At 49.4% G+C, this 27613-nt stretch overlaps 1 protein-coding gene across 1 annotated transcript; it reads right to left on the bottom strand.

Annotated features, from left to right (window-relative positions):
* Window positions 1–1058: 1058 nt before the first annotated feature.
* Window positions 1059–26644, bottom strand: LOC146338414 (melatonin receptor type 1C-like). The gene is made up of 3 exons (XM_084813722.1): window positions 26366–26644; window positions 2183–2388; window positions 1059–1718 (listed from the first exon to the last, which is right to left on the bottom strand). The coding sequence occupies exons 1-2, from the start codon at window positions 26595–26597 to the stop codon at window positions 2321–2323; spliced, it is 300 nt and encodes a 99-aa protein (XP_084669848.1). The 5' UTR covers window positions 26598–26644; the 3' UTR covers window positions 1059–1718; window positions 2183–2320.
* Between the last annotated feature and the right edge of the window lie 969 nt (window positions 26645–27613).

Raw genomic sequence — 27613 nt, 5'->3', positions numbered from 1 at the left:
CTGGATGGATGAGAACGTAAGAAGAGCCCTGCTGGATCAGACCAAGGGTCCATCTACTCCAGCATTCTGTTCACACTAGCTAACTAGCTGTTGACTGGGAACCCACAGGCAGGACTCAAATGCAACAGCACCCTCCCGCCCATGTTCCCGAGCAACTGGTGTACATACTCTCAGAGATGCTGTAGTTGCAAGAGACTTGCACGGAGCAGGGAGTTGGACTAAATGACCTCTAAGGCCCCTTACATCTCTATGGTTCTATGTGAACCACATAAACCTGACTGGCACCAAGAGTGTCATCTTTTTGGTGCCAGGTTAAGACTATCCTCAGCGCCCAGGCATTTAATGGCATAAGATGGGGGATCTATGTCAGCTGTCTTTATCAGGTCTAGTATCTTATTGAAACTGTTTTAGCTGTTTAAAGGTTCAATCCTATGCATATTTAGATGGAGAAAAGGTCCACAACTCCCAGCATGCCCCAGCCAGCCAGACCTGTTCTCCATCTAAACATGACCTGGTTGCTTTGCCTATTATTACACTTTTTTTAAACGTGAGATGTATAATGAGGTCCCGTAACTCCCAGAGAGAACTGTGGGACTCTCTGCAAAAACAAACAAAAGCCATGCTTAGTTCTTGGAATGAGAAACACCGGAACATACTTTTATTAGTCCTAAGCAGAAACAGCCGGGCAAAAGCACCAGAGATTGGCTGGCTACCCTGCGAAACAGAAGCGAGTCAGCCAAATGTAACCATTTCTCCCATTAAAATCCAATAAGAAGCAATAAGCAAAGCTTTGCTCAGATCCAAGTAGCAAGCCTGGCATTCTTGAAATACGCTATCAAAATATTATGACACAAGTATCAAATCCTGATGCCTTTTTTGTTTTCTGTTATTTTATAAAGTTTCTAAGAACTTTCCTCACATGCTAAATCCAGCTGCTTTTTGGTGCTGACTGGGCTGTGGATTATTACACAAGATGCAATTGTACACTGCATTTAGCTGGGCCTCTTCAGGCATTACCTTTTTTGGGTATACACCCGAGACAGCTTAAATATTTTGTTAATAATTGAACTTTTATTGTAAATTTCAACAAAACAAAACAAATCAAAAGAAAAAAAAAAGAAAAAAAGGAAGAAGAAAGAAAAGAAAGAACATTACACTTATATATACAGTCAGGTCCAGAAATATTGGAACAAGGATAACTGTTTTGGCAGTTGGCCTCTGTACACCACCACATTGAAGTTGAAAGGAAACACACCCAGATGGGAGCGAAGTCAGGACTTTCAACTGTAATTCAAGGGGTTTGACAAAAGTGGGGCACTAACCATTCAGGAAGGACAGCCAGGGGCATACACACACACCCATCGTTGGTGGCTCATAAGTAATGGAACAAACCAACACATTTTCAAACTTAAGGATTGCCTTTAATACCTGGATGAAAATCCTTTGCAGTCAATGACAGCCTGAAGTCTGAAACCCATGGACATAACCAAATGCTGAGTTTCCTCCCTCGAGATGCTTTGCCAAGCCTTTACTGCAGCTGCCTTCAGCTGCTGCTTGTTTGTGGGTCTTTCTGCCTCCAGTCTTGTCTTCAGTAAATGAAAAGCATGCTCTATTGGGTGGAGATCAGGTGACTGACTTGGCCATTGAAGAACATCCCACTTCTTTGCCTTGAGAAACTCTTGGGTAGCTTTTGCTGTATGTTTTGGGTCATTCTCCATCTGCAATATGAAGCGGCATCCTATCAGTTTGGCAGCGTTCGGCTGAATCTGAGCAGAAAGTATAGCCCTATACACTGAAGAATTCATCCTGCTGCTTTTATCAGCAGTCAGGTCATCAATAAACACCAGTGACCCGGCTCCATTGGCAGCCATACATGCCCATGCCATGACAATGCCTCCACCATGTTTGACAGATGATGTGGTATGCTTTGAATCATGAGCTGTTCCTTTCCTTCTCCATACTTTTCTCTTCCCATCATTCTGGGACAAGTTAATCTTGGTTTCATCAGTCCAAAGAATCTTATTCCAGAACTGGGCAGGTTTTTTAGGTGTTTGCTGGCAAAGGCTAATCTGGCCTGTCTGTCCTTGAGCGTTACCAGTGGTTTGCACCTTGTTGTGAAGCCTCTGTATTTACATTCATAAAGCTGTCTCTTGACTGTAGATGCTGACAATGACATGCCTACCTCCGCAAGAGCATTCTTGACCTGGCTAGATGTTGTGAAAGGGTTCCTCTTCACCATGAGCAGCATTCTGCAGTCAGTCGTCCACTTTAGTTGTCTTCCGTGGTCTTCCAGGCCTTTTGCTGTTGCTGAGCTTGCCAGTTAATTCCTTCTTTTCCAGGATGTTCCAAACTGTTGTATTGGCCACTCCCACTGTTTTCTGGCCCTGACTGTAAGTACATGCATTAGAAGTATCAGTTTCAATTGGCTACATTCTGGGGAGAAAAGGAATTATACATAAACTTCAACAAAAGCAGACCAAATATCCATATATGTGTCCATTCACAACAGCTTAAACATGTAATGTGTGAATGTAGCAAATACACCTGTCAGCCACATAAAACAAAAACAGCCGTGCTGGTTCAAGAGAATGAAAAAGTCCAAAATCCACAATTGGGCAATATCTTTATTTCAACCAACCAAAGTGCCATGAAGATTGTGCAAGCTTTGGAGTTCTCCAGAACTTTTTACCAGGCTGGTTGCTAAAAAGTAGGGGATGGCAGAAGAACAGAAAAGTTCAAAAATTAAGCAAGAGGTTGTAGCACTACATTCTGCAGACAGGAACAGATCAGACTAGGGACGTACAGATTTTGTTAAATACGTTCCGTCCGTGTTTCTTGGATTGCCAGGCATCTTCCTTTCTGTCATCTAGGGATGGCGGAGAATTTCTCACCGAAATTTCGGGGGGCCGAGCGCCAACGTGTTCGGCCCCCCGAACAAGTTTCGGGGAGAAATCCTCCGAACCCCCCCCCGCACCCCGCACCCCCCCGGGACGGGACTTATCTTCGCCGAATGTCCCTCCCGCCGGCGGGTCCGGCCGGCGGTTCGGCGGGTGTTCGAGCGGGGCGGGAGCGGCAGCCGGTCTTTCGACTGGCTGCCGCCGCCGCCATTGCAATAAAAGAAAAAAAAAAAGTCCCCTGATAGGCTACGTGACGATTGACGTAGCCTATCATGGCTGACTTTGTAGATCTAGCCGTGATAGGCTACGTGAATCGTCACGTAGCCTATCAGGGGGCGTTTTGTTTTGTTTTTTAACTTTCGCGTTCGCGGCCGTGCGAGGCAGGAAGCCTCCTCCCCCGGCCTGAACTTTGCGGGGGGAGCTGCGAAGCGCCTCCCCCCACCGCAAACAAGCTTCGAGAAAAGGTAAGTGACTTTCGTCCACCCCTACTGTCATCCAATCATTGACAGAACTGGATTTTTTTTAACCAGAATTTCATTCTACTTGCATTAATTTGCATTAGCACTAATACGCACCTGCACAAATGCACTAATCTCCCACACAAAAGTGAAAAACCAGTCCACAAGTCCACAGAATCCACGTGACTCAGAAAAAGCCAGTCCACTGCAGAATCCACGTCATAGAAATCCGAACTCATGTGAATCTGTCGTGGATTTCGCTGACATCCCTACTTAAGAGTACACCCATTTAAATGACACTTAAATTAGTCATTGGTTTCATGATCTGTATAACTAAGCCTGGATCCAATCCAATATCTCAGCAATCCGTACAGCAACCCTGTAAGATAAGGACAGTGTGAATACATCTTCCCCATTTTGCGGATGGCGGGTAAGAGAAGGTGGCTTGCTCAGGTCTTGGCAGAGGTGAGATTCAAAGCACTTGTACAGTTCAGCCTCCTAGGCCTGGTGCTGTCCTAGCTCTCAATGAGTCGACACATCAGCGTGAATTAATGTCTGTGCTGGCATGGTGTTTGGTCTCGTGACTACGTCTGGGCACGTCAAGGCAAAAAGCCAGTGTGGTGCAGTGCAAGACTGTATTGGATTAGGATTGGAGAGGCTCCGGTTCAAGTCATCCATCGAGCTCACTAGGTGACATTGGACCAGTTACTCTCTCTCTCTCTCTCTCTCTCTCTCTCTCTCTCTCTCTCTCAGCCTAACCTACCTCAGAGGGTTGTTGTGAAGATAAAATGGGGAGGGGATACTATGTACCTGCCTTGAGCACCTTCAAGGAAGAGCCAGGATAGACATGTCATAAAATAAACAAACAAGTTGCAGGTTTCCCCTGCTGCTAGGGTGGTCATGTGTCCTACTTTACAGAGGGCAGTAGCATTTGAAGGGCTGCCAGAGGACCGTCCTCAATTGGCAAAGCTGTTCAACACCCATCCAGTTTAAAGATAAAGAACCATCAGGAGCTGGGGGCGCAGCAGCCTTGAAGTTGCCCATCAACAACAGGACCTGGACAGCAGACTACAGTTTGTTGTACTGTATTTCTACTTAAATTACAATAATTTTTTTTTTCTCATGAGATTTTATTTTGAAATAAAGTTAACAAAATAAAGGCAACAAAAAGAACATACATAATAATACATCAAGATCTCTTTTTAAAAAGCAACAAAATTTACCAATTATAATTCTTAGTCTATAACCAATATGCCTATGGAACATTTCCAATAAAACAGCCAAGGTAGGAGTTCAATATGTAATGAAAGATTAAAAACAGAATTTATACAGCATATAAAAGGAGCTTGTGTGAGTGTGTGTTATTTTGGGTGTATGTGTGTATTAGTTAGAAAAAATATAGGCCATTTTATTTGGTTGGAATTTGATCAAAAGCTTGAGGAGCTTCAACTAGGAATGTACGAAAGTGACTTACCTTTCGCGGATTATGTTGATGGTGGGGGGGGAGGCGTTCCGCCCCTCCTCCTGGAATCCTGGCCGGGGGGGAGGAGCTCCATTCCTCCCCCCAGAATCCTCGAACGGCTGGCTGTGCTCTGCAGCAGCTCTGTGGAGCAGACGGCCAGGCCCAGCCCGGCCAGGCCAGAGCCGTCCGCAGCCAGATTTCTGGCCGCGGAGGGCTCTGGGTAAAAACAAAAACAAAAAACCACGTACGCAAATGGCATAATCTTTACGTAGGCTAAAACGGTGAATCAAAGGGGGACGCAAATAGCACCTGCTACGCTATTCGCGTTCCCCTTTATTTTCGCCGTCATAGTCTACGTAAATATTTACGTAGATTAAGACGGTAAAAAGAAGGAACGCAAATGGCGGCAGCCGTAGCCACCGCCATTTGCGTATGCGGGTGTGTGTTTTTTTTAAACCCACCCAACCATGATAGGCTACATAAAGATTTATGTAGCCAATCACGTCTTTTTTTTTTTTTTTACACAAGCCTGGAAATGGCGGTGGCAGCAGCCAGTCGGAAGATCTGCCCCAGGTGAGTTTTGTCCTGGGGGGGATCTGTGGGGTGGCGGGGGGGTGGCAGGCCGTTCCGCCACAGATTTCGGGGGGCCGAATGCACTGGCATTCGGCCTCACTGAGATCCTTGGCGGAATTCTCTGACATCCCTAGCTTCAACATAGGAAATAAATGGAAACTAGGGAGGCATAATGTATTTCAGGTGGCTGAACATCAGGAAAAACTTCCTGACTGTTCGAGCAATACGACGATGGAACCAATTGCCTAGGGAGGTTGTGGGCTCTCCCCCACTGGAGGCATTCAAGATGAGGCCAGACAGCCATCTGTCAGGGATGCTCTGACTTGGATTCCTGCATTGAGCAGGGGGTTGGACTCGATGGTCTTCTAGGCCCCTTCCAACCCTACTATTCTATGATTCTATGATTCTGTTTCTTAGGATGCCTTGCTTGCTGCACTTGCTGAGTAAGTTTATACATAGCCATAATTTCCTGCATTTTATCAACTCGTTGCTCTTTAGTTGGTTGCTTTGGAGACTTCCAATTACATGCTTTAGATGACTCTGCAGCTGTACCCAATTGCTTAAGAAGGTCTTTATGCAGCAATCCAGGATTTTTAAATGTATTTTAATAAAAAACAGCATATGCAATTTTAATGCAAATCTGTGCCCTCTTTAGTGGTGATGAATTTCTCCTTTTGTTGGCGATTAAGCGGCCACCCTACTGGTGATGCTGCACAGGGAGTTGTGATCTCGGCACCCCGCGGATCATTCACAAGACAGGGCAGCACGTTGGAATGATGTAGCATCTTCACTGAACATGTCCAAATGAGGGTTGGGTCGACAGTCTAAGAGGGCAAAGAGGAACCAGTTTGCTCCCTCAATTCTACCCTTCCAGTGAGCTCCATCAAAGCATGTGCCTCACTCTCTGAAGAGTGCAAAAATCCTGGCCAGTTCCAGTTTTTACTCCATCAGCATTTCACATGCTGCTGGGGGTGATGGGAGTTGTAGTCCAACACATCTGGAGGTTGGGGAAAGCTGTCCTACATTAAGGGAATTCAGTGTGTAGAAAAGGGTCTCTCCGGCAGGGAAAAGGCTTAAGCATATTTATTAGGCTGTCCACGGGGGAAATTTTTTTAAAAAGAGGCTTCTGTTCCTAAGCAAGTTCCCTGGAGAAGCCACAAGTACTTGCGGGTGTGCAGCAAACTGTTTCAAAGGTCCCTTTAAGAGGGCAGGCATTTGTTCTATTCCTGTAAATTCACTGCTGCTGCTTTTTAAAGTAGTTTAATACATTTTAATGACTGGCTTAGCTGCTGCGAAGTGGGCTACTTACTATTCAGGGAAAGGCCAAGGGACAAGAATGCTTTTGATTTAAAAAAAACAAAACAAAGACTTTTGCCTTCATTAACTCTTCTCTCATCCCTGCCCGCCCCTCACTTCTGCCATCACCACCATCTGTGTTCTAGATTTCTCACAAGATGCTAAGCATGTAAGAATATCAGAAGAGACCAAGGGTCCATCTAGTCCAGCATTCTGTTCACACAGCGGCTAACTGGCTGCCCATGGAAAACCCACAAGCAGGACAGGAGTGCAAGAGCACCCTCTGGACCATGTTCCCCAGCAAGAGGTGTACAAAGGCCTACTGCCTCTGATACTGGAGGTAGCTTAGAGCCATCAATACTAGTGGCTATTGATAGCCTTCCCCTTCATGAAATGGTGTAACCCCCCTTTAAAGCCATCCAAAGTGGTGGCCATCACTACATCCTGTGGTAGCGAGTTCCATAGTTTGACCATGCGCTGTCTGAAGAAGTCCTTCCTTTTCTCTGTCCTGAATCTCCCACCAATCAGCTTCATAGCATGGCCCCGGGTTCTAGAATTACGAGAGACGGCAAACAGTGTCTCCCTATCCGCTTTCCCCACACCATGCATAATTTTGTAGACCTCTATCATGCCTCCCTTTACTTGCCATTTTTCAAAGCCAGACAGTCCGAAATGTTGTAACCTTCCCTCATAGGGGTGTTGTTAGCACTCACTTTCGACGCCCAGGCTGTAACACTATGCACATTTTCCTGGGAATAAGCTTCCACTGAACTTAGAGAGACTTCTGTCTGAACCAATAGGATTGTGCTGCTTAAGTGTGCGGTAAGAGGTAACTCCAGCTTTCACAATCGACTGAAAGCAGGGGCTAGTGCAGTGTAGATTAAGGTGAGCAAGTCCAGGCTTCTGGGATCAAGTTCGTACTTGACTAGAATGTCGAGGTCTAAGAACTGGAGCTAAGTGCAAAATAGTGACTCTGAAAGGTCTGGGTGGACATTCACTTAGAAACAAGGAACAGGGTGCCTCTGAACAGGAGGACAGGCAAAAACCTGTTTTTTGGTACCAGAAGTGAGTTTCGTTTCATTTCATTTCGTTGATTATATTTCTATACTGCCCCATAAACGAAGCTCTCTGGGCAGTTCACAAAAATTAAAATACATTAAAACACATTATAAAAGGTAAAGGTGTCCCCAACCAGTTGTGTCCGACTCTGGGGTATGGTGCTCATCTCCATTTCTAAGCCGAAGAGCCAGCGCTGTCCGGAGACGCTTCCGTGGTCATGTGGCCGGCATGACTGAACACCGAGGTGCACGGAAAGCTGTTACCTTTCCCACCGAAGTGGTACCTATTTATCTGCTTGCAATTTCTTGCTTTCGAACTGCTAGGATGGCAGGAGCTGGGACTGAAGACGGGAGCTCACTCCGTCACGCAGCACTCGGGTCTCGAACTGCTGTCATGCCGACCTTCCGGTCTGCAGTTCAGCGTCTTAACCACTAAGCCACCGCGGCCCCTAAAATACATTATACAAAGTACAAAAAACATTTACAAAAAACATATAGAGAGCACATGCACAGACAACACATATCTAAAAACAATGTTAAACTATTTATTTATTTATTTATTTATTTATTTCTATACCGCCCAATAGCCGAAGCTCTCTGGGCGGTTCACAAAAACTAAAACCAACCAACACACAATAAAACAATTTAAAATATATAGAACATTAAAACCACAATATAACAATACAACCACAATAAAACCTAGCAGCAGTACAGGAGTTTAAAATACAGATTTAGAACAGCAAAGATAAAAATTTAGAAAGCTAAAATGCCTGGGAAAATAAAAAGGTCTTCACCTGGCGCCGAAAGGAGTACAATGTAGGCACCAGGCGAACCTCACTAGGGAGCTCATTCCAGAGCCAGGGTGCCACAACAGAAAAAGCCCTCCTCCTAGTAGCCACCCGCCTCACTTCCTTTGGCAGGGGCTCACGGAGAAGGGCCGCTGATGATGATCTTAAGGTCCGGGCAGGCACATATGGGAGGAGGCGATCCTTCAGGTAACCTGGCCCCAAGTCGTTAAGGGCTTTGAATGTTAACACCAGCACTTTGAATCGGGCCTGGAAATGGACTGGCAGCCAGTGCAGCTGGAAAAGTACTGGCGTAATACGAGCTCGCATGCCAGTCCCTGTTAACAATCTTGCTGCCCTATTTTGGACCAGCTGAAGTTTCCGGACCATTTTCAAAGGCAGCCCCACGTATAACGCATTGCAGTAATCCAGACGAGAAGTTATCAGAGCATGGATAACTGTAGCTAGGCTATCTCTGTCCAGATAAGGGCGTAGTTGGTATACCAGCCTAAGCTGATAAAAAGTGCTCCGTGCCACTGAGTTCACCTGTGCCTCAAGTGACAGTTCTGGATCCAAGAGCACCCCCGAACTACGAACCTGATCCTTTAGGGGGAGTGCAACCCCCTCCAGAACAGGTTGAATATCACCTAGCAATAATCCCCCAGCACCACCTTCTGGAATCGGCCATCCAAGTAGGAGCGGAACCACTGTAGTGCAGTGCCTCCAACTCCCAACCCAGACAACCTATCCAGAAGGATACCATGGTCGATGGTATCGAAAGCCGCTGAGAGGTCCAGGAGAATCAACAGGGTCGCACTCCCCTGTCCCTCTCCCGGCAGAGGTCATCCCACAGGGCGACCAAGGCAGTTTCCGTTCCAAAACCAGGCCTGAAGCCCGATTGAAATGGATCTAGATAATCCGTTTCATTCAAGGGTGCCTGGAGCTGTCCTACAACCACCCGCTCAAGCACCTTGCCCAGGAAGGGGATGTTGGCCACTGGCCTATAATTATTAATATCCTCTGGGTCCAGGTTAGGCTTTTTCAGGAGTGGTCTAATTACTGCCTCTTTTAAAGCAGCAGGCACCACTCCCTCTCTCAAGGAGGAATTTACAACCTCCTGGACCCAGCCGGACAACCCCTCCTTGTTTGATTTAATAAGCCATGAAGGGCAAGGGTCAAGCACACAAGTGGTCGATCGGACTTGGCCAAGCACCTTGTCCGCATCCTCAGGCCTCAGTAACTGAAACTCATCCAATAAAACTGGACCAGACGGTGCTCTGAACGCCTCTATCAATGGAACTGCAATTCATGACAAATTCATGACGAATCCAATTCATGACGAATCTGAGCGACTTTATCCTCAAAGTGCCGCGCAAACTTGTCACAGCATGCTACCGAGGGTTCCACCGTCTCTCTCCCTGGCCCAGAATGTAACAGGCCGCGAACCACTCGGAAAAACTCCGCTGGATGACACTGAGAAGATACAATGCTGGTGGAAAAGAACTGCCGCTTTGCCACCCTCACCGCCACAGAGTAGGCTTGATAGTGGGCTCTTACCTGTGTTCGGTCAGAAAATCCCCCAGAGCCCTCTGGAATCCATCGGAATCCATTAATCTCTGGGAGCGGACCATTTTAATAGGTCCCCCACCCTTGCAGAGGGGAAAGGCCGCCAGAAGTCTAAACCTCAGCAGGAAGTGATCTGACCATGACAAAGGGACAGATGTTAATTCCTCCACTTTCAGATCACCATCCACCTGCCCAGTCGAGAAAACCAGATCAAGCATGTGTCCTTTTATATGCGTTGGGCCGATGACATGTTGAGACAGCCCCATGGTTGTCATGGCGGCCATGAAGTCCTGAGCCGCCCCGGATACAGCGGCCTCGGCATGGAAGTTGAGATCCCCCAGGACCATCATCCTGGGGGTCCTCAACACCAAGTCCGAGACCACCTCCGTCAGCTCAGGCAGGGAGTCTGATGGGCAGCGGGGTGGGCGGTACACCAACAGAATCCCTAATCTGTCCCGGGTACCCAACACAAGGTACAAACACTCAAGATCTGCACTCGAATGAGCAGGAAGCCTGGAGAGGGAGATTGAATTCCTATAGACCACGGCAACCCCCCCTCCCCGACCCTCAAGTCGGTGTTGGTGCTGCACCGAGTACCCAGGAGGGCACAGCTGGGAGAGAGTGACCCCTCCCAGTTCCCCCACCCAGGTCTCAGTAATACATGCCAGGTCAGCCCCCTCATCCACAATCAAATCATGGATGAGGGAGGTCTTATTTTGGGCCGACCTGGCATTCAGCAGCAGCACCACCAGACCCGAGGGCAGACTGGTAAGGCTGCCAGGAACCATCAGGTTGGGGGAAGAACCAGAAGAGGGGACAGCTGTAAGGTGTCTAGCCCCTCTTCTCCTCCGCTGGCCTGTTAATCCCCCAACGCCATACCTCCCCCTGCCCATGACCACAGTTATGGTGGCACCTCCCCCACCCCCTGAGTTGCCCAATAGTCCTCCCAGGCACATATTAAAATATTAAGATATAAAATACACAACAGTTTAAAAGAATATAAAAGAGATAAAAGAGAACAGCAGCTAAGAAGGAGCAGATAGTCCATGTTTGCCCCTTCCCCTTGTCTTTAAAGCTGCTGCCCTCTGCTGCTGCTGCTATTTGCTGCTGGTATTGTGGCTGCTGGTGTCTCTGGAGAGGCAGGTGGGTAGATCTTCAGGTCCTACGCGACTCCAAGTGCGACGCTAAGTGCGCACTTAGCGTCGCACTTGGCGCGACGCCGAGGAGCTGCCTCTGGCAGCCCCGCCTTAAGTACCTGTGGGCGTACTTAAACTATCAGCCCAAGACAATCCAGGACCTGACTAAAAACTCATTCTGTGCTGCAAAATGCCAGAGAGAAGAGGGCAGTTTTAAACTGGCCCTGAAAAGACAGCAATGTTGGTGCCAGGCGGGCCACATGAGGGAGATCATTCCATAATTGTGGGGCCATCACTGAGAAGGCACTTTCCCTTGTTGCCGCCTTCAGAGCCTCCCTCAAAGGACGCACCTGGAGGAGGGCCTTAGATGCAGGTCAGTTCATGCCGGGAGAGGTGCTCCATCACATATTGTGTTCCTGAGCTGTGTAAGGCTTTATAGGTCTAAACCTTTAAAGTTCATAGTCATTTCACATAAAAATCAATTCCAGTCCTCTCCCCTTCCACAACTATCTTCACTTCAGTAGCCTAATTTAGGGGGAGCTAGGAGCCATTTTTGCTTTTGCTGTTGTTAAATAATTAATAAATAACAATTAATAATAATTAATACTTAATAATAATACTATATCAGTAATGAATAATTATAAGCAGGGCCAGCCCAAAACGTTTTACTGCCTGAGGCAAAAGACAAGATGGTGCACCCTCATTCCCCGCACAGAAGCTGATCAGATTGACACTGGAATCTTATTCCGACGCTGGTGATGACACAGCGTCCTCCTGAGGGCAGGAGTCCAACTTACTGGGCCAGCCACATGCCCCATAAAGCTCTGTCCTCCAGCACCTCACCGCCATCTCCTGCCCCCACAAACACACCCAGCATCTGCCGCCCAAGGTGGTTACCTCACTGTGCCTAATGGCAGGGCCAGCCCTGCTTAGGACCCTTGCCCATCTGCTGCAGATGACTCAGCCCCAATATATCGTGACTGTTTCTACCTAGCCTCGCTGTCGATTTTCTGCACCTAGAAAGGATTTTTTTTTAATGCCTGATCAGAAAGTCGGAAACACAAGCGGGGGCCTGCGTCCAAACAGGGCACGTTGTTATGCTGCCAACAGGGCTCTCATTTCCTCAGATTAACTGATTCAAGCATGAAGGCAGCTGCACTTAGAAGCAACAGAAAAGGGCACCTTTCCCCACCCTGAACTTCAGCATTTCACTGACAAAAGGGCAACTTATGCCAGGATGTGTGAGGAAGCAAACACTAAAAGGCAAACATAGCGGCAAGCCGTAGAGGCTGGTGGCTCCATGTCAGTGGGGTGGTGGATCCGCTCCGGGTTTCAGTCAGAACCCTAAAGGAGCTATAGCTCCTTTAGGGTTCTGACTGAAACCCGGAGCGGATTCACCACCCCACTGACATCAGAGCCAGTAGCCTCTACGGCTTGCCACTGTGTAACCGCAAAGGTGCAAATGTCACGACAACTCGTGCATAGCCATGACAATCCTCTTGCTGGATGCACTTGTGAGGGGGTGCTCCCTGGTTACTTCTAGACCATTTAAATAAATGCTTATTTTGTTTACTTAATTATTTAAATGTATACACCCCATACCTTCAGCAGTAGCAGCTAACAACAACAATAAACACAACACAGTTACAAAATCAATACAAGGGCAGAAAACGCAGCATACAAAACATGCATACATATGGAAGAGAGTGCAGGTACAAACACATAAAAGTGGGTTTTCAAGCTTTAGGCTGCAATCCGATACTGACCTACCCACTGAATGCTGTGAAACTTACTTCTGAGTAGACATGTATAGGATTGCACTGTTAAGAATAAAAAGGGCTTTGCCTGGTGCCAAAATGAGAGTGATGGACATGCCAGGTCAGCCTCCCTGGGGGCAGCATTCCAAAGGTCACAGATGACCTCAGTGATCAGACAGGCTGGTATCTATAGGATGTGGTGAACCCAAAGTAAATACCCAGAGAGGAGGCTGCCTGCTGTCTCTCTGCAGGACTCACTGCCTTCACCTCCTTCTCATCAGCTTCATATGAGGGCGAGTTCTGCTCCCTCTCTGCATCAGATGTGACTGGGGCATTCAATCAGTCCCAATCCGGAGACACCAGCACCAAAATAGCCCAGTGGCCTGGTGAAATAAAAAAAGACCGCCTCTACCTTTGCCTCCAAAACAGGTTTGATCTGCAGAGATCGGCAGGCAGGCAGGACTGGTCGCTTGCTAACTGCTGCAGAACATGCCGCTGTGGAAGGGGCGAGGCTGGCTCAAGTGGTGGCAACTCTCTGCCAGGTCGTGCTGGCTGGGGAATGCTGTGAGTCGTAGGCCTTTGTGTCATCTCTCACAAGCGAACTCGGCTCCCACTCGCGAGTGCATAAGGTTGCGCCCTTATGCTAAAATGTGCTGGTATGTTGGCCCTTCCTTTGGCTCCGCCCTCTTTGCCTCTGGTCCTGCTCAGCACTGGAATGCGCCCCCCAAGAGCTAAGGAACATGGGAAGCTGCTTTGTACTGAGTCAGACCGTTGGCCCATCTAGCCCAGTATGGCTGACACGGACTGACAACGGCTCTCCAGGATTTCAGGCAGGAATTTCCTCAGCCTTATGTGGGCCCCATCTATATGGCACCACTTTGACCCCCCACCCTGTCGCAACTGTGCAGCAATGCAGCTTCGAATCAGCATGCCCTGCGATACACTCGCGACGTACTGCGCACTTCCCTTACAGACTTGCCATGCCCTCTTTTTTTGCCATTTTACTGAAATGCGCAGCTGTGCAGTCCAGTGAATGTGAGGTGCAACACTTCAGTGTAGGGATGGGCAGATTACTTACCTCGTTCTGGGTGGGGGCATCCGCTGGGGGGGAGGCGATCCATCCCTCCCCCCAGAATCCTCCCCGGCCCACAGCCAGACTTCCGTCCGCTGCCGGGCTGCAGCCGCAAATGGTGTCCGGCGTAGCAGGCGCCATTTGTGTCCCTGCGTTAGCTGTGATAGGCTACGTATATATTTACGTAGCCTATCACGGCAAAGAGCAGGGACGCGAGCCCCGCTATGCCATTTGCGTCCCTGCTCTTTGCCGTGATAGGCTAAGTAAATACTTACATAGCCTATCACGGCTAACGCAGGGAGGCATATGGCGGCCGCAGACCGGGGCAGCCATTCGCAGCCGCAGACTGGGGCAGCAGACGGACTGGACCGGCCGACACCAGTTAGGGTCCGTCCCGGGAAAATTTCGCGGGGTGGCGGGGGGGACTGCTCTGTTCCACCACGGATTCGGGGGGACGGATTCTTTAGTCCGTGGCAGAATTCTCTAACATCCCTACTTCAGTGGCTGTTTTGAATGTGAGGGGCTCTGCTGTGTCTTTCCGTCCCTTTTAAGGTAAAAAGTGGGTGTTTTGTGCTCCTTCATTTCCGCACCATCAGTTTGTCAGTTCCCCAGCCTGAGACTCTCACAATGGTTCGCACTCACAAGCGTGAGCGCTATGTGCCTAGCCATCGCTCCAAAAAGGTGGCCAGAGTGAAGTTGATCCTTCCCCAAGACCCCCCCCCCCCCGAGCCTGGGGTACTGAGTCCACAACCGTTGCAAAGATATGAAGCTGCAAAACTGTGCAAAACTGTGATTAAATAGAGGAAAACGCCCCTCTGTGCTTCTGTAACTGCGCAGCTGTGAAGGGATGGGGGGAGTAAAGGGGCGTCACAGAGTGATGCAGGCACTACGCACGCCTACAACATGCCCGCTGCAAAATACGAAGTCAGTTCAGGGAAGGAACAGATGGCCCGCAACTGCAGGGAAACCCGCAGCAAACCCCAAATATTGCAGTAAAACAACTCCTTGGAACTCCACTTTTTCTGGGCAAAACCCATGGATGGCTGCAAAGTCACGACTGTGTCATCTCTCACGAGGGACCTCGACTCACACCTGCCCCAGAGTAAAAGCCTGGTGTAGATGGGGCCTTGGAGAAGCCAGGGATTGAACCTGGGATCTTCTGCATGCAAAGCAGCTGCTCTGCCACTGAGCTATATGGCCCTTTCCCATAAGAAAGACAATCCCTGGCCTCCCAAATGGGTGAGCAGAGGTAGGAACATTGGAAGCTGACTCATACTGAGTCAGACCACAGAATCGTAGAACCATAGAATAGTAGGGTTGGAAGGGGCCTACAAGACCATCAAGTCCAATCCCCTGCTCAGTGCAGGAATCCAAGGCAGAGCATCCCCGGCAGAGCACCCCCTTTGGTCTATCTAGCTCAGTATTGCTGACATGGACAGGCAGCACCTCTCCAAAGTTTCAGATGGGAGCTTCTCTGAAAGCTTCTTCAAAATCTAATTCAGCCCTTGGGTTGAAAGAGCTTCAACACCCATGCTTTAGAGCAACGGTGTCCAGAATAAGAAAACAGAACATCCACTCAGTCCAGCCGAAGTGCCATGTTTCGGATCAGGCCCCATATCCCTTGTAACAATAGCAGCTGGCAACCCTGCTCTCAGGATATCCCAAGGGCAAGCCGAGATCAGCTTTCACTGCTGTCTTGATGCAGCTATTAAAAGAAGCAGACCCAATTAAAAGGTTATTTGATACTCACATCACCATCGTCTGTGCAGAGGAACACCAGGCATTTAGGAGAATTTGCTTTGCCCTTAATTCCTGAGGACTAGCAGCTTCTTGTGCCCTCCCCCATTCATATATGCACTACTTTGTGCTGTACCAAAGAACTGGCCTTGGGTAGTATCTCATGTTAATCCTACTTAGAGAAGGCCATTGAAATGAAAGGGACTTAAGTCAAGACTAACATGAGTCCAATTCATTTCAATGGGTCTATTCTAAGTAGGACTAAAATGGGATACTATACCTTGATAGCATTAAATGCATTGGGGGGGAACTACCCCATGCTTTAAAAAAAAGATTTCAGCGACTTTCTGCAAATGTCTTTGAGGAAGGAGGGTTTATCCTATTTTAATCATTGTTCAACCATGCTTTAATTCAAGTACTGAAATTAATAAAAATGTCGGAGGAAGGGTCAAGAAAAAATTGGCATAAGCAGGGATATACGGATTTTGTAAAATACATTCTGTCTGTGTTTTATGGATTGTTGGGTGCCTTTAGTTCTGTTATCTGCTCATTGACAGATTTGGATTTTTTCCAATTTTGCGAATTTGTGCAAATTCACATTTTCACAAAATTGCTTTTGTGCAAATGCGAACACCACCACCACCCCAAAATGTACAAACTCCCCGAAATGCAAATTTTCGTGCTTTAGCCTCTGGAGGAAATGCACATTTTCAGCTGGTGTTTTTAAATTTAATTTTATGTATTTTTCTATAGTTAAATTTGTGTAACATTCTGGAAAGTAAAAAAAAACCAGTCTGCAAGTCCATGGAATCTGTGTGACTCAGGAAAAGCCAGTCCACTGCACAATCCATGGGTTGGACTCATTGAAATCCAAACTCATTTGACTCCATTGTGGATTTCTCTGACATCCCTAGGCAAAATATTGGACAGCCAGTTTCTGAGGGCTCCAATTGCAACAGGGGTCCAATTACTTGAAGGGTGGTCTTCTTTCACATGAGTCTCCCCGAATCCTTCGTTCATCATCTGAGTCCCTCATTCAGGTCCCTACATCTTCTGAAGTTAGGTGGGTGGAGACTGGAGAGGACCTTCTCAGTCATGGCCCCTCAAGGGATATGGAATGCCCTCCCTAGGGAAGCTTGCCAGACACCACCTCTAATATTCTTTTTGCCCTAGGTGAAGACTTACAAAAAATGTCCAGCATTTTTTATAGCTGGTTTAGAATGTGGGTGTGTGTTTAAAGCTTTGCTAGATTTTAGAGCATTTGTTGTAACTGTTACATTTTCCAAAAATTAATTTATTGTACCTGTTTTAAATGGCATACCAGCCTGAAAGTCCTGTTACTGAAGGATGGCTTATAAGTGGACTAAGTAAATAAATAGATAAAACCCAATGCTATCCCATTCTCCTCACAAGGCATCCCATTTGCTCTTTGATCTTTGAGAGCCAGTGTGGTGTAGTGGCAAGAGTGTTGGACTAGGAGCTGGGAGATCTGGGTTCTAGTCCCCACTCGGCCATGGAAGCTCACTGGGTGACTTTGGGCCAGGCATAGACTCTCAGCCCAACCCACCTCACAGGGTTGTTGTTGTGAGGATAAAATGGAGAGGAGGAGGATAATGTAAGCCGCCTTGGGTTCCTCGCAAGAGGAAGAAAGGCGGGGTGTAAATGCAATAAATAATAATAATAATGATCCGAATACCTGTAGCTGCTGGTGGGTACAAGGGCAGATTACAATCTGCAATGGATTCAAATGAGTTCAGATTTCTTAGTGCAACTGACCTCTGGTTGCACTAAGCCAAATTCTAAGCCTCAGAGGCCTATGCAGGTCCTAAAAATGGGATCTCTCAACCTTGTGACAAATGTGCACATGAGTTACTTTGAATATCAACTCCAAGAGTAAATATTTCTAATCCATTTTCCTTCAGGATAGCCAAGAAAAACAACCAGGTCTTATTCGGAAAATTATTACATACCCCAATGACCCACAGGGAAGGGCGTGTCATGGACTCCACCAAGCCCAGCCTCTGTCTCGTGACCAGGAGGGGTGTTTTCTTTGGCAGAACACATGACGCATGCCCCGGATAATCTCTCCCCATGCCATGGCTGTGGACCAAGAAGGACAGTCATCTGGACCACTTCCAGCTGGATACGTCAGCTCCCCTGCAATCCCCTCCAAGTAGGTTTGCCAAGTTGCCACCTGGAGAGCTTTGGCTATTGGGCGGTTAAAAATGAAACAGATAAATAAATAATAGCCCCTTCCCGATGGAGGAGCGGGTTCAAAAGGTAGACGGAGATGACACAGCTTCTCCTGCCTTGGTCCTTTCTTTCACCGCCATCCTACCCTGCCAGGGGTGTTGCAAACCCTGGAGCCCTGCTTATCAGTCGTGGTATGCAGTCTATCTGAATATAACATCCTCAGGCAGCTGCCAGGGGGCCACCACTCAGGTCAGCTTCCAGAGTTGGCATGGTCGGGCACCTGCCAAGGGTCCACACCCCAGCAGGGGGCCTGCTGACAAGAGCCCCCTGGACCCGCTCCTCCTCTTCACCATTGCAACATTCTTATTCAGGCTCCTCTCCCTCTGGCCCAGACAATGGTGGTGGTGAGAAAGCCGTCCTACTTGCTCACGGGCTCTCTGCCTGTCATGCAAGCAAGTGGTAGCAATGAGAAAGAGGGAGAGGAGCAACAGCAGCTAATGGCAATGGCAGAGAGAAGGGAGACTCACTGAAGGAGGGAGCCCATTGAGGGTGACATTAGTGTTGTTGTTGTTATATTTATTTATGTCCCACCTTTTCCCCAATACTGGGACTCAAGGCAGCTTTACAACATTAAAACCTGTACAGTTAAAACACAGAAATATACAAATGTTAAAAATATAATTAAATCATCAATAATATTAAAATTGTATAACGTATCAGAATTTAAAAAGACAACAACAATATAAACAATAGTACCAATCCATCATATTCTCACAGGTGCATATCTATCCCCAAAGGCCTGCAGGAACAAAAAAGTTTTTGCCTGCCTGTGGAAACATACCAAGGAGGGTGCCTCTCTTGCCTCCCTGGGAAGGGAGTTCCAGGGCCTCGGGGCAGCCACCGAGAAGGCCCTCTCCCACATGCCCAGCAGATGTGCCTGTGATGGTGGAGGGACTGCGAGAAGGGCCTCCCCTGAAGATCTCAGGGCACAAGCAGGCTCAGAGGGGAGAATGCGGTCTTTCGGGTATCCTGGACCCGAGCCGTATAGGATGAAGACCCTCCAAAACCTGGAGCCAGCACTGCCATCACTGCTGATGCTACTTCCCGGGGTCCCCTTTTATGGCGCTCCAATGAACACAGGGAGCCTGCCATTGCAACTGTGTGCAATGCCCAGGAAGGTGCCACTCCAGAACATTGTGAACAATTACAAAGGCAGCTGCCTAGGGCACATCCAAGGAATACTGCTGCCACTGTCCTTCTCCAGGAAGAGAAGGAGGACCAGCACACCCAGTAGAAATAAAGAGGAGGAGAGAAGAGAGCCCAGCACCTGCCAAAGGGGCTCCATGCCAAAGCATTTCTCAAAGCTGAGGCCAGCATTGCTGGGTCCTACAGCAGGAGGTCTGGGGAGCAGCAGAAAGACCAAGAGAGAACAGGCAGATTCTCCAGTTTCCGCAGTAGACCCCACCTCAAAGAATAAGGGCATCCGAAGTCTAACCCACCTGGCAGCCTAACCTACTTGGCACAGTTGTTGTGAGGGTAACATTAAGTTCACACATAAGTCTTCTCCTCACGTGACGCCTGCCACACTTGCATGTGGGCATGGGCCCTTGTGGTTCAGACAGAACTTTCCATCATTGCTGACCAAATGCTGTCCAACAAAGTCCATTTGCACACATTCAGCTGACAGTTCCCAACATGTTCCCAAAGATAACTCTCCCTCTGCCATCAGCACGGAAGCTGAGGACCAGTGGGCGGGGCTGAGGAGGAGAGGCCCCGGAGGCCAGATGGGAGTCCTCCAAGGGTGGCATCTGGCCTGCAGGCAAAATGTTCCCCATCCCTCATGTAGTTAGTTAGACTGGAGTGCTGGATTAGGACTGCAAGACTCTGGCTCAAATACCCACACACCCATGACACTCAGCAGCTGAACGTGGGCAAATCACTCAGCCTAACCCACCTGGCACAGTTGTTGTGAGGGTAACGTGGGAGAGAGAACCATGTATGCCCCCTTGAGCTTCTTAGAAGGTGGGATATATATGTAATACATTTTGGGAAGTGGGGCCGTTCCACCAGGCAGCCCTGCTGACGACCACCTCTGTGAAGGCACCTCATCCCTCACCTGCCACTTCCAACAGCTATTCTAGCAGGCTGTAGAGAGGGAGATGAAAGGGGAAAGCAGGGCCATTCCGCCATCCCTGATGAAAGACAACTTAATTTTTTCCTCTTCCCTCCCCATCCTTTTTTCCTTGTGTGTCGTGTCTTTTTCGATTGTAAGCCTATGGGCAGGGACTGTCTTATTTTACTGATTGCATGTAAGTCACTCCAGGAGCCTTTGACTCTGCTGCGGCATGGAATAAAAATACTTTAAATGATAATTTTAAAAAAACAGAGAGAGATTTCAGTTCCACAGCCCTGCTCTGTTTTGCCAAATTAGCTTCTAGTCCAGCAATCTACCCCCCGCGCACACGCACACGCACACTACAAAAGGTTTCACATATCTAGAGATCCTGGGGAATGAAATTATCCATGAGAGTTGGAGACCGAGCCTTTAGAAGTGTATAGTAAGACAAAGCAATTAGCGCGTAATTGCGCGTTCATGAGCATAAGATAGTGGTCTAGCTCCACTCTCAAATCCTGAATAAGGGAACTGATTATACACGTCTCCATTGGATTTTTAATTCTGCGGCACTTTTAAATTGGAGATAAACACCCTGTGATTGGGTTGCAATGGGTCAATTGTAGCCTTACAGATACTTCTTTGTACCTTTAAAGGGAGGCGGGAGAGGACAGTAAACAGCGCAGAAGCGCAGCTTGCCACAAACCAGCACTTTGCAATAAGCAAGGCTGGTAGGAGGAAGAGCTGGAAGCCTCCAATCAGCTGTGAGATAGCAAGTGGAGACTCTCTGCTAAGACACAAACCTCACACTTAAGCGGAAGGATTAACTAGGCTCCAAAGCACAGTCAGACATTCCAAAGATCTAGTGCTTAATCCACCGCAATGTTCTCCCATAGTTTGTTCTCTCTCGTTTGATTGTCTCCCCCATCCAGCCCCAATTTGGCCCTCCAGAGTTCCCCAGAAGGCCATGCCCCTTTTCCCCTGGCCCCTCCCTGGCCCTGCCCCTTCCCTGGCCCAGCTCTCCCCTGCCCTGCCCTTCCTCTGGCCCCACCCCTTCCTTGGCCCCACCCCTTTCCCCTGGCCTCACCCCCTGACCACTAATCATTTGTTTGTTTCCTGGCTTTTGTGTAGTTTCCCCATTCTAAATGCCTCACCTAAGGCTTAGTTACTGCCACTAAAAGCTGTAAGCTACAATATGCTGGTATTTTGGTCCCGCCCCTTTTGACTTTGGCCCTGCCCACCACTGGAATGCAGCCCCCGAGAGCATCCCCCAAATGGAATTTGGCACTCAGGCTGAAATAGGTTCTGCACCCAGGACCTGTGTCAAAAGTAGGCATGGTTGGGCACCTGTCAAGGACCCATACCCCTGATAGGAGCCCCATGGAGTTGCTCCTCATCTTCACCATTGCATCCCGCTTGTGCACCTGCCTCTCGCTCTGGCCCAGACAGCGGTGATGGTGTGAGAAGGAGGTGCAGCAGATGCCGCTGCCTGCTTGCTCTCTGCCTGTCAAGCAAGCCTGTAGTAGCAATGATGAGAAAGAGGAGGAGGAGTAATAGCAGTGACAATGGTGGTGAGAAGGTGGACTTGCCAAGGGGGGGAGTCCATTGACTATGTCCTGCCCAAGGGTCCTAAAAAACCTGGTGCCTGTACCCTTGTGCGATACCATGGTGAGGCTTGGTGAAAGCTGGCTTGTCGTCGTGTCTGAATCCATCCCCACAAACAAACCATGGTTCATTAACCAGCTACAAACCACAAACTCATGGTTTGTTGTTAGCTTACAAAGTCCGGCTTGTTTAAACCATGCCTTGTCATGAGGTCTGAACCCAGAACTGTGGCTTATCCCTAGCTTGTCTGCACTGCTGTCCACCCTAAAACAGAGTCATTCAGCAAGACTAGCCTAAAAATCAAACTGTTCTGAAGGCTGGCAAAATGGGCAGGAGAGAAACAAACTAAAACTAGGGAAAGCAAACCAGGGTTTGTATGCCTGTATGCAAGATAATGTGTGGCTAAACTAACAAACCATGGTTAACATAGACTATAGCTTAGCATTACATGCGAATGCTGTCAATGACCTGGTTCCCAAGTAACACCAATTCATGGGTAAAGCAACCCATAAATTGGTGGAGCCACACGGGAGCAAGCAAGTGTGCTGCCTCCTGCCTGCTTGCCATGCCTGCTTTACATTTGCTTTGCTAAACAACCCAGGAACCCTGAGTTGTTAGTCGTGACATCCGAACCCGGCACTCTGAGGTGTTCAGGGTTAAACAACCCAGAGTTTTAACCCAACAACAAACCATGGCATTCTTCAGATATTTAGCAAAGCAGAAGCGCCAAGTGCATGGGAGGTAGCATGCTCGCTTGCGCTCAGCACTGCCAACCCACGAATTAAACAACCCATGGGCTGTTGTTATGTGAGAACCAGGACAATCTGCCCTATGCTCCAGAGCAGAGATGCTCAGCTTTTTATTAAAAACACAGAGATCCACACACAAGTTATAGTGGGTGGCTGGCTGGCTGGCTGGCTAGCTAGCTGTGAGTCTCTTCTCCAACTGTTTAAGGTTTGACTCCAGAGTAGATTGACTTCTATGAGTGATATTCCCCAATTGCCCCCCTGTGGGTTTCAGATGAGATCATCACCAAGCACTTGGAGGGCCACGAGCCAATCACACAGCACAGGGGCGGGAAACCTCAGGTCTGTTGTCCAGATATGGCCATGGTGGTCCACATCCGGCCCACTCACTTCTCTCCCAGGCCCCACCTCTCTCCTCAGGCCCTGCCAGTTGCTGTTTCGCAAAAACATTTATTAGCAGTAGAAGTAATAATAGTAGAACTAGTATTAATATCCCACCTTTTCCCCAGCGCTGGGACTCAAGGAGGCTTTACACCATTAAAACCTTGTACAGCTAAAACATTAATAGAAATATACAAAAGTTAAAAATATAATTAAATCATCAATAATATTAAAATTGTATAACATATCAGAATTTTAAAAGACAAGAACAACATAAACAATAGTACCAATCCATCATATTCTCACAGGTCCAGACTATCTATCCCCAAAGGCCTGCCGGAACAAAAAAGTTTTTGCCTGCCTGTGGAAACATAGCAAGGAGGGTGCCGCTCTTTCCTCCCTGGGAAGGGAATTCCAGAGCCTTGGTCTCTGTACACCAAAATAATGTTTTTATTGTCTTATTGTATTGGTTGCAGTTTTTACTTTTAAAATCATTAACCCCTTTGAGAGGTTTCAACCTGAACAGCAGGATAAAAATGTGATTCTGTAAATAAATAAACAACAATAAGCAATCTAGATAAGTGGCAACCGCAGCATTATACACACACACACACACACACACACACGAACAGCCATGCTGGATCAGACCAAGGTCCATCTTGTCCAGCATTCTGTTCAAACAGTGGCCAACCAGCTGTCAACCAGGAACCCACAAGCAGGACAAGAGTGCAACAGCACCCTCCTGCCCAAGTTCCCCAGCAACTGGCATACATAGGCATACTGCCTCTGATACTTCTCAATCATCCCAGAGTGCAGGACATGGAATAATGGGCTCAAGTTACAGGAAGCCAGATTCCGGCTGGACATCAGGAAAAACCTCCTGACTGTTCGAGCAATACAAGAATGGAACCATTTACCTGGGGGGGGGGGGCTCTCCCATACTGGAGGCATTCAAAATGAAGCTGGACAGCCACCTATCAGGGATGCTTTGACTTAGATTCCTGCAATGAGCAGGGGGTTGGACTTGATGGTCTTATAGGCCCCTTCCAACCCTACTATTCTATGATTCTATACTGGAGGTAGCATAATATAATATAATATAATATAATATAATATAATATGACAGAATCCCCTTGATGGGGTCTCCCTGCACCCCTAATCCCAGCTCTCTTAAGACACCAGCTTTGAGTTCTATAAAAAGATGCCCCAGTTTTATCTGCTGGAAGTCAGCTGCATGAATGGGAGGACCACCAGTTTCCCCAGATCCAGCAGATGTAACAGTCTGTCCTATACACTAACTGTGAACTCATTTTCCTAATGATAATCCTTAAGAAGTAAAATGCACCATCCATGCACAGTGAGGTATCAGCAGTCTTCTGGGAGCCCCAAGATTTGTAGAAGTACAAAAAAAGTCTTTAGGGAAAACAAGCCCTAAGGTTTGGGGAAGCCCCCCAAAACAGCCCAACGAGGAGTCAGTAGTCACAGAACACAATCTGTTGCTGGGGAGGCGAGGTGGAAAACGAGTGGGGAGAGGAAGGAATGGAGTAGCGTGGGAAGGGGCTTGGTTGTCTGGCTGGCTGTGGCTAGAATAGCGAACAGGAGCACTCTATGCTGCAACATTTTGTTTCAGGTCCCACTTGTGCTAAGATCAATCCGTTAATCTTTAAGGTACCCGAAGACTCCTGGTTTGGCTCCCCCCCACACACACAGATTTTGCAGCTGTTGTTTGCAAGCTGGATTTCACACCTGCTACTATTTGCCATCCTCAAAGCAATCTCATAGCCGATGTATTATTATTCAAAGACAGGGTGGGATGGAGAGGCACATGCCTGGTGAAACACACTCCAGCGCACTCTTTGAAATTGCATCCTTGCCTAAAGAGTTGATCAGATGCATTGCACACAATGCTCTTGAAATTAAGATCTCCGTCAGGATAAGTTCCGTTGTCTGACGTGCACTATCTCTGCAATCCACCCTTACACCTTACAGCCATTGCATTCTCTACAGATACCGCTTCCTTAGTTTTCCTCGGAGGTATTCTTTGAGGCTCAAGATCTCTTACACTATACAGACGGGCAGGGTTGCACTTCTAAAAACTGCACAAGGCTACCTGCAATTTTCTCCCCTCCCCTCCCCTCCCCTCCCCTCCCCACTGAGATCCCAGACTAGTTCTGGTGGTGACTTGAGAGGAGGGGAGAAGCACTTTGCACATGCTCGGGGTCACCTTATCACATGCTCCAGGGCTGGTATGAAAAACAAGCCCTGGGACCAACTGTGCAATCCTGTATGTCTCTATTTTGGTTTACGTTTCACGGAGTGAAAGGGGCTTACTGCCATGTAAGAGTGCACAGGAGCGCAACCTAAGCTTCTGTGTTCCCCACACCCACCGACGATCTTCAAATTAAATCCTTCAGGAGGCAATCTGGAGAATGTGCAAAGATACATGCAAAGTGCCCCTCTCTCTTTGGGGAGACAGAACAAGAGAAACACCAGCAAATTTTTTAAAAAAGGATTCTGGTGGCATCTAAGAGATCTCTTTTTTCTGTACAATTGGGACTGAAGGGGGAAAGGTGCTCCAAGAATACAGGAGAATGGGAAGGAACACCCAGCTCAGGCTAAACATAGGAGTCCCTACACACAATGGGTTGCCCAAATGGCAACTCAACCATGAGAGCTGCTCTAGCCTAGTGGTTAGCACTACAAGCTTATACGCACTTTCTTAGGCACATGCCCCATCAAACCCAATAGGGCTTACTTCCGTGTAAACATGCATAGGATTGCCACCTGGTCTGATGCTTCATCTGTGTCGCAAACCCACTACTCAGTGGTCTTACTGGTAAACCATTCTCTCTCAGCCTCAGCTTCCTTGTTCCTCCCCTGCAACATGGAGGCAAGAACGCTGGCCTGCCTTGCAAGAATGTTGTAAAGATTGCAAGAAGGCAAGGGAGCACTTTAAACACACTGAAACACTATATAATTGCTTATTATTAGCACCACCATCCTCCTCTGTTAAGGGTATACATATGATATAGCTCCTTGCCAAGCTGTATTGTCCTGCCGAGTAGTGGGGAGACTCTTGCCACACTTTGTGCTCCCGATCAGAAAATCAGGGGGAGCAAAGGGGGAATGGGAATTTTGTCCTCCCAATGCATAGGGGGCCCATCCAGACCACACGCAAAGGGAAAAGAGGTATCCCATGGCAAGTGAGCCGTCCACCTTGGCCCTGTTCCCAGGATCCCCCCCCCCCCGCGTTCTCTCCTTTGGTGCCAGTGGAGGCTGCGAATCCGATGTCAGCGGGACTGCGAATCCGCTCTGGGCTGCAGTCAGAACCAGCCAGAACTCCAAAGGAGCTATCCAAGGCGCGGAGCCTATTTCGGAGACTGGTTCCAGCACCTCGGGTAGCTCCTCTAGAGTTCTGGCCGGGACCCACAGCGGACTGCCAGCCCCACGGGCCCCCGGAGCCCTCAGCCTCGGCCCCCTCTGCCCCCGTGAGAACGCCCAGCCTTCGCCCTCCCCCGCGCCAAGCTCACCGGCGTTGCGGAGCTTCCGGTTCCTCAGCACCGACAGGATCACCAGGACGTTGCCCAGGATGTCCCCCGCGATGGTGAAGATGAGCACGGCGGCGAGCGAGTGGCGCGCCTCGCGGTGGGAGCGGCGCTCGGGGCAGCTGGCGTTGCCGCCCTGCATCGCCGCGCCGCCGCCCGCCTCGCGCCGGCGCCAGCGGGCGGCAGGGGAAAGCCCTCCCCGGGACGCCCGCCCCATCGGGCGGAGCGGCTCGCAGGAGCCGGCGCCTGCCCGCCGCCCTGCCCCGGGCCGCCCGCCCCACCCCCCGAGCCCGCCTCCGCGCCGCTCTCCGGCGAAGAGGGCGGGTCCTCCCGAGGGGCGCTCCCCTCGCCCCCGCCGGCCCCGCGGCTCCCGAGCCGGGCACCCCGGCGCTGCGCCCGGCTGGCCTGGGCAGGGCGCCAAGATGGGAAGGGGAGGACGAAGCGCTCCGGCCCGCGCAGAGCCGGGAGGAGGAAGCGCTCCGGCCCCCCAGCCGCTCCCCGCCCGCCCGACCGCGGAGGGCTTCTCCTTCTCCTTGGCCCGCCGCGCGCCCGGCCTGGCGCGGCGCGGCGGCGCGGCGGCGCGGCTCCCCTCCCTGCTGCCCGCGCGCCGCGCTGGGACCTCGGCGTGCGCGTCCGAAGGCGAGCGCCGCCGGCCAGCGGGGCGCCGCGCGGGAGACTTCCCGGGCTCGTGGGGCGCGGCCGGATGGCCAGGGGCGGCTGGTGGGGCTGAGGCCAGGGCGGGCGCGCGCCAGTCCACCCAGGTTGCCGGAGGGGGGACAAGAGAAGACCGCGGGCGGCGCTGGGGAGCGGCGACGCGAAGGCACCTGGCCGCGGGGAAAGCCCTGCCGCGAGCCTCGCCGCCTCCCTTTGTCGCCGGAGCAGAGCCCGCGCTGCGCATCTGCGCGCGCGCCCCTGTCTCGCCTGCCTTGAGCGGGCCCCGTATTTGGGTCAGCCGGGAGAAGCGCGGCAGAAGCGGGGCGTCGGATCTACCTTCCCGCCCGCATAGTCGCCCTCGGTCCCTTTGGGGACAGGTGCGAACGTTGCTCGTGGAGGATGGAAGAGAAATCAGATGCAGATTTCTCACCCCTGTAGGCCTTACAGAGTCGGGCTGCAGCAGTCTTCTCCAACCTGGCGCCTTCCAGATGTGCTGGACTACAACTTCCATCCTCCCATCATCTGCTGGGAATGATGGGAGTTGCAATCCAAGACATCTACAGGACACCCGCTTGGGGA

Source organism: Heloderma suspectum, chromosome 9, assembly GCF_057233095.1.
Source record: "Heloderma suspectum isolate Gila_16-S chromosome 9, 16-S_ref, whole genome shotgun sequence".
Taxonomy (NCBI): Eukaryota; Metazoa; Chordata; class Lepidosauria; order Squamata; family Helodermatidae; genus Heloderma; species Heloderma suspectum.
The sequence above is the reverse complement of the archived record's forward strand: the minus strand, read 5'-3'. Positions and strand labels throughout refer to the sequence as shown.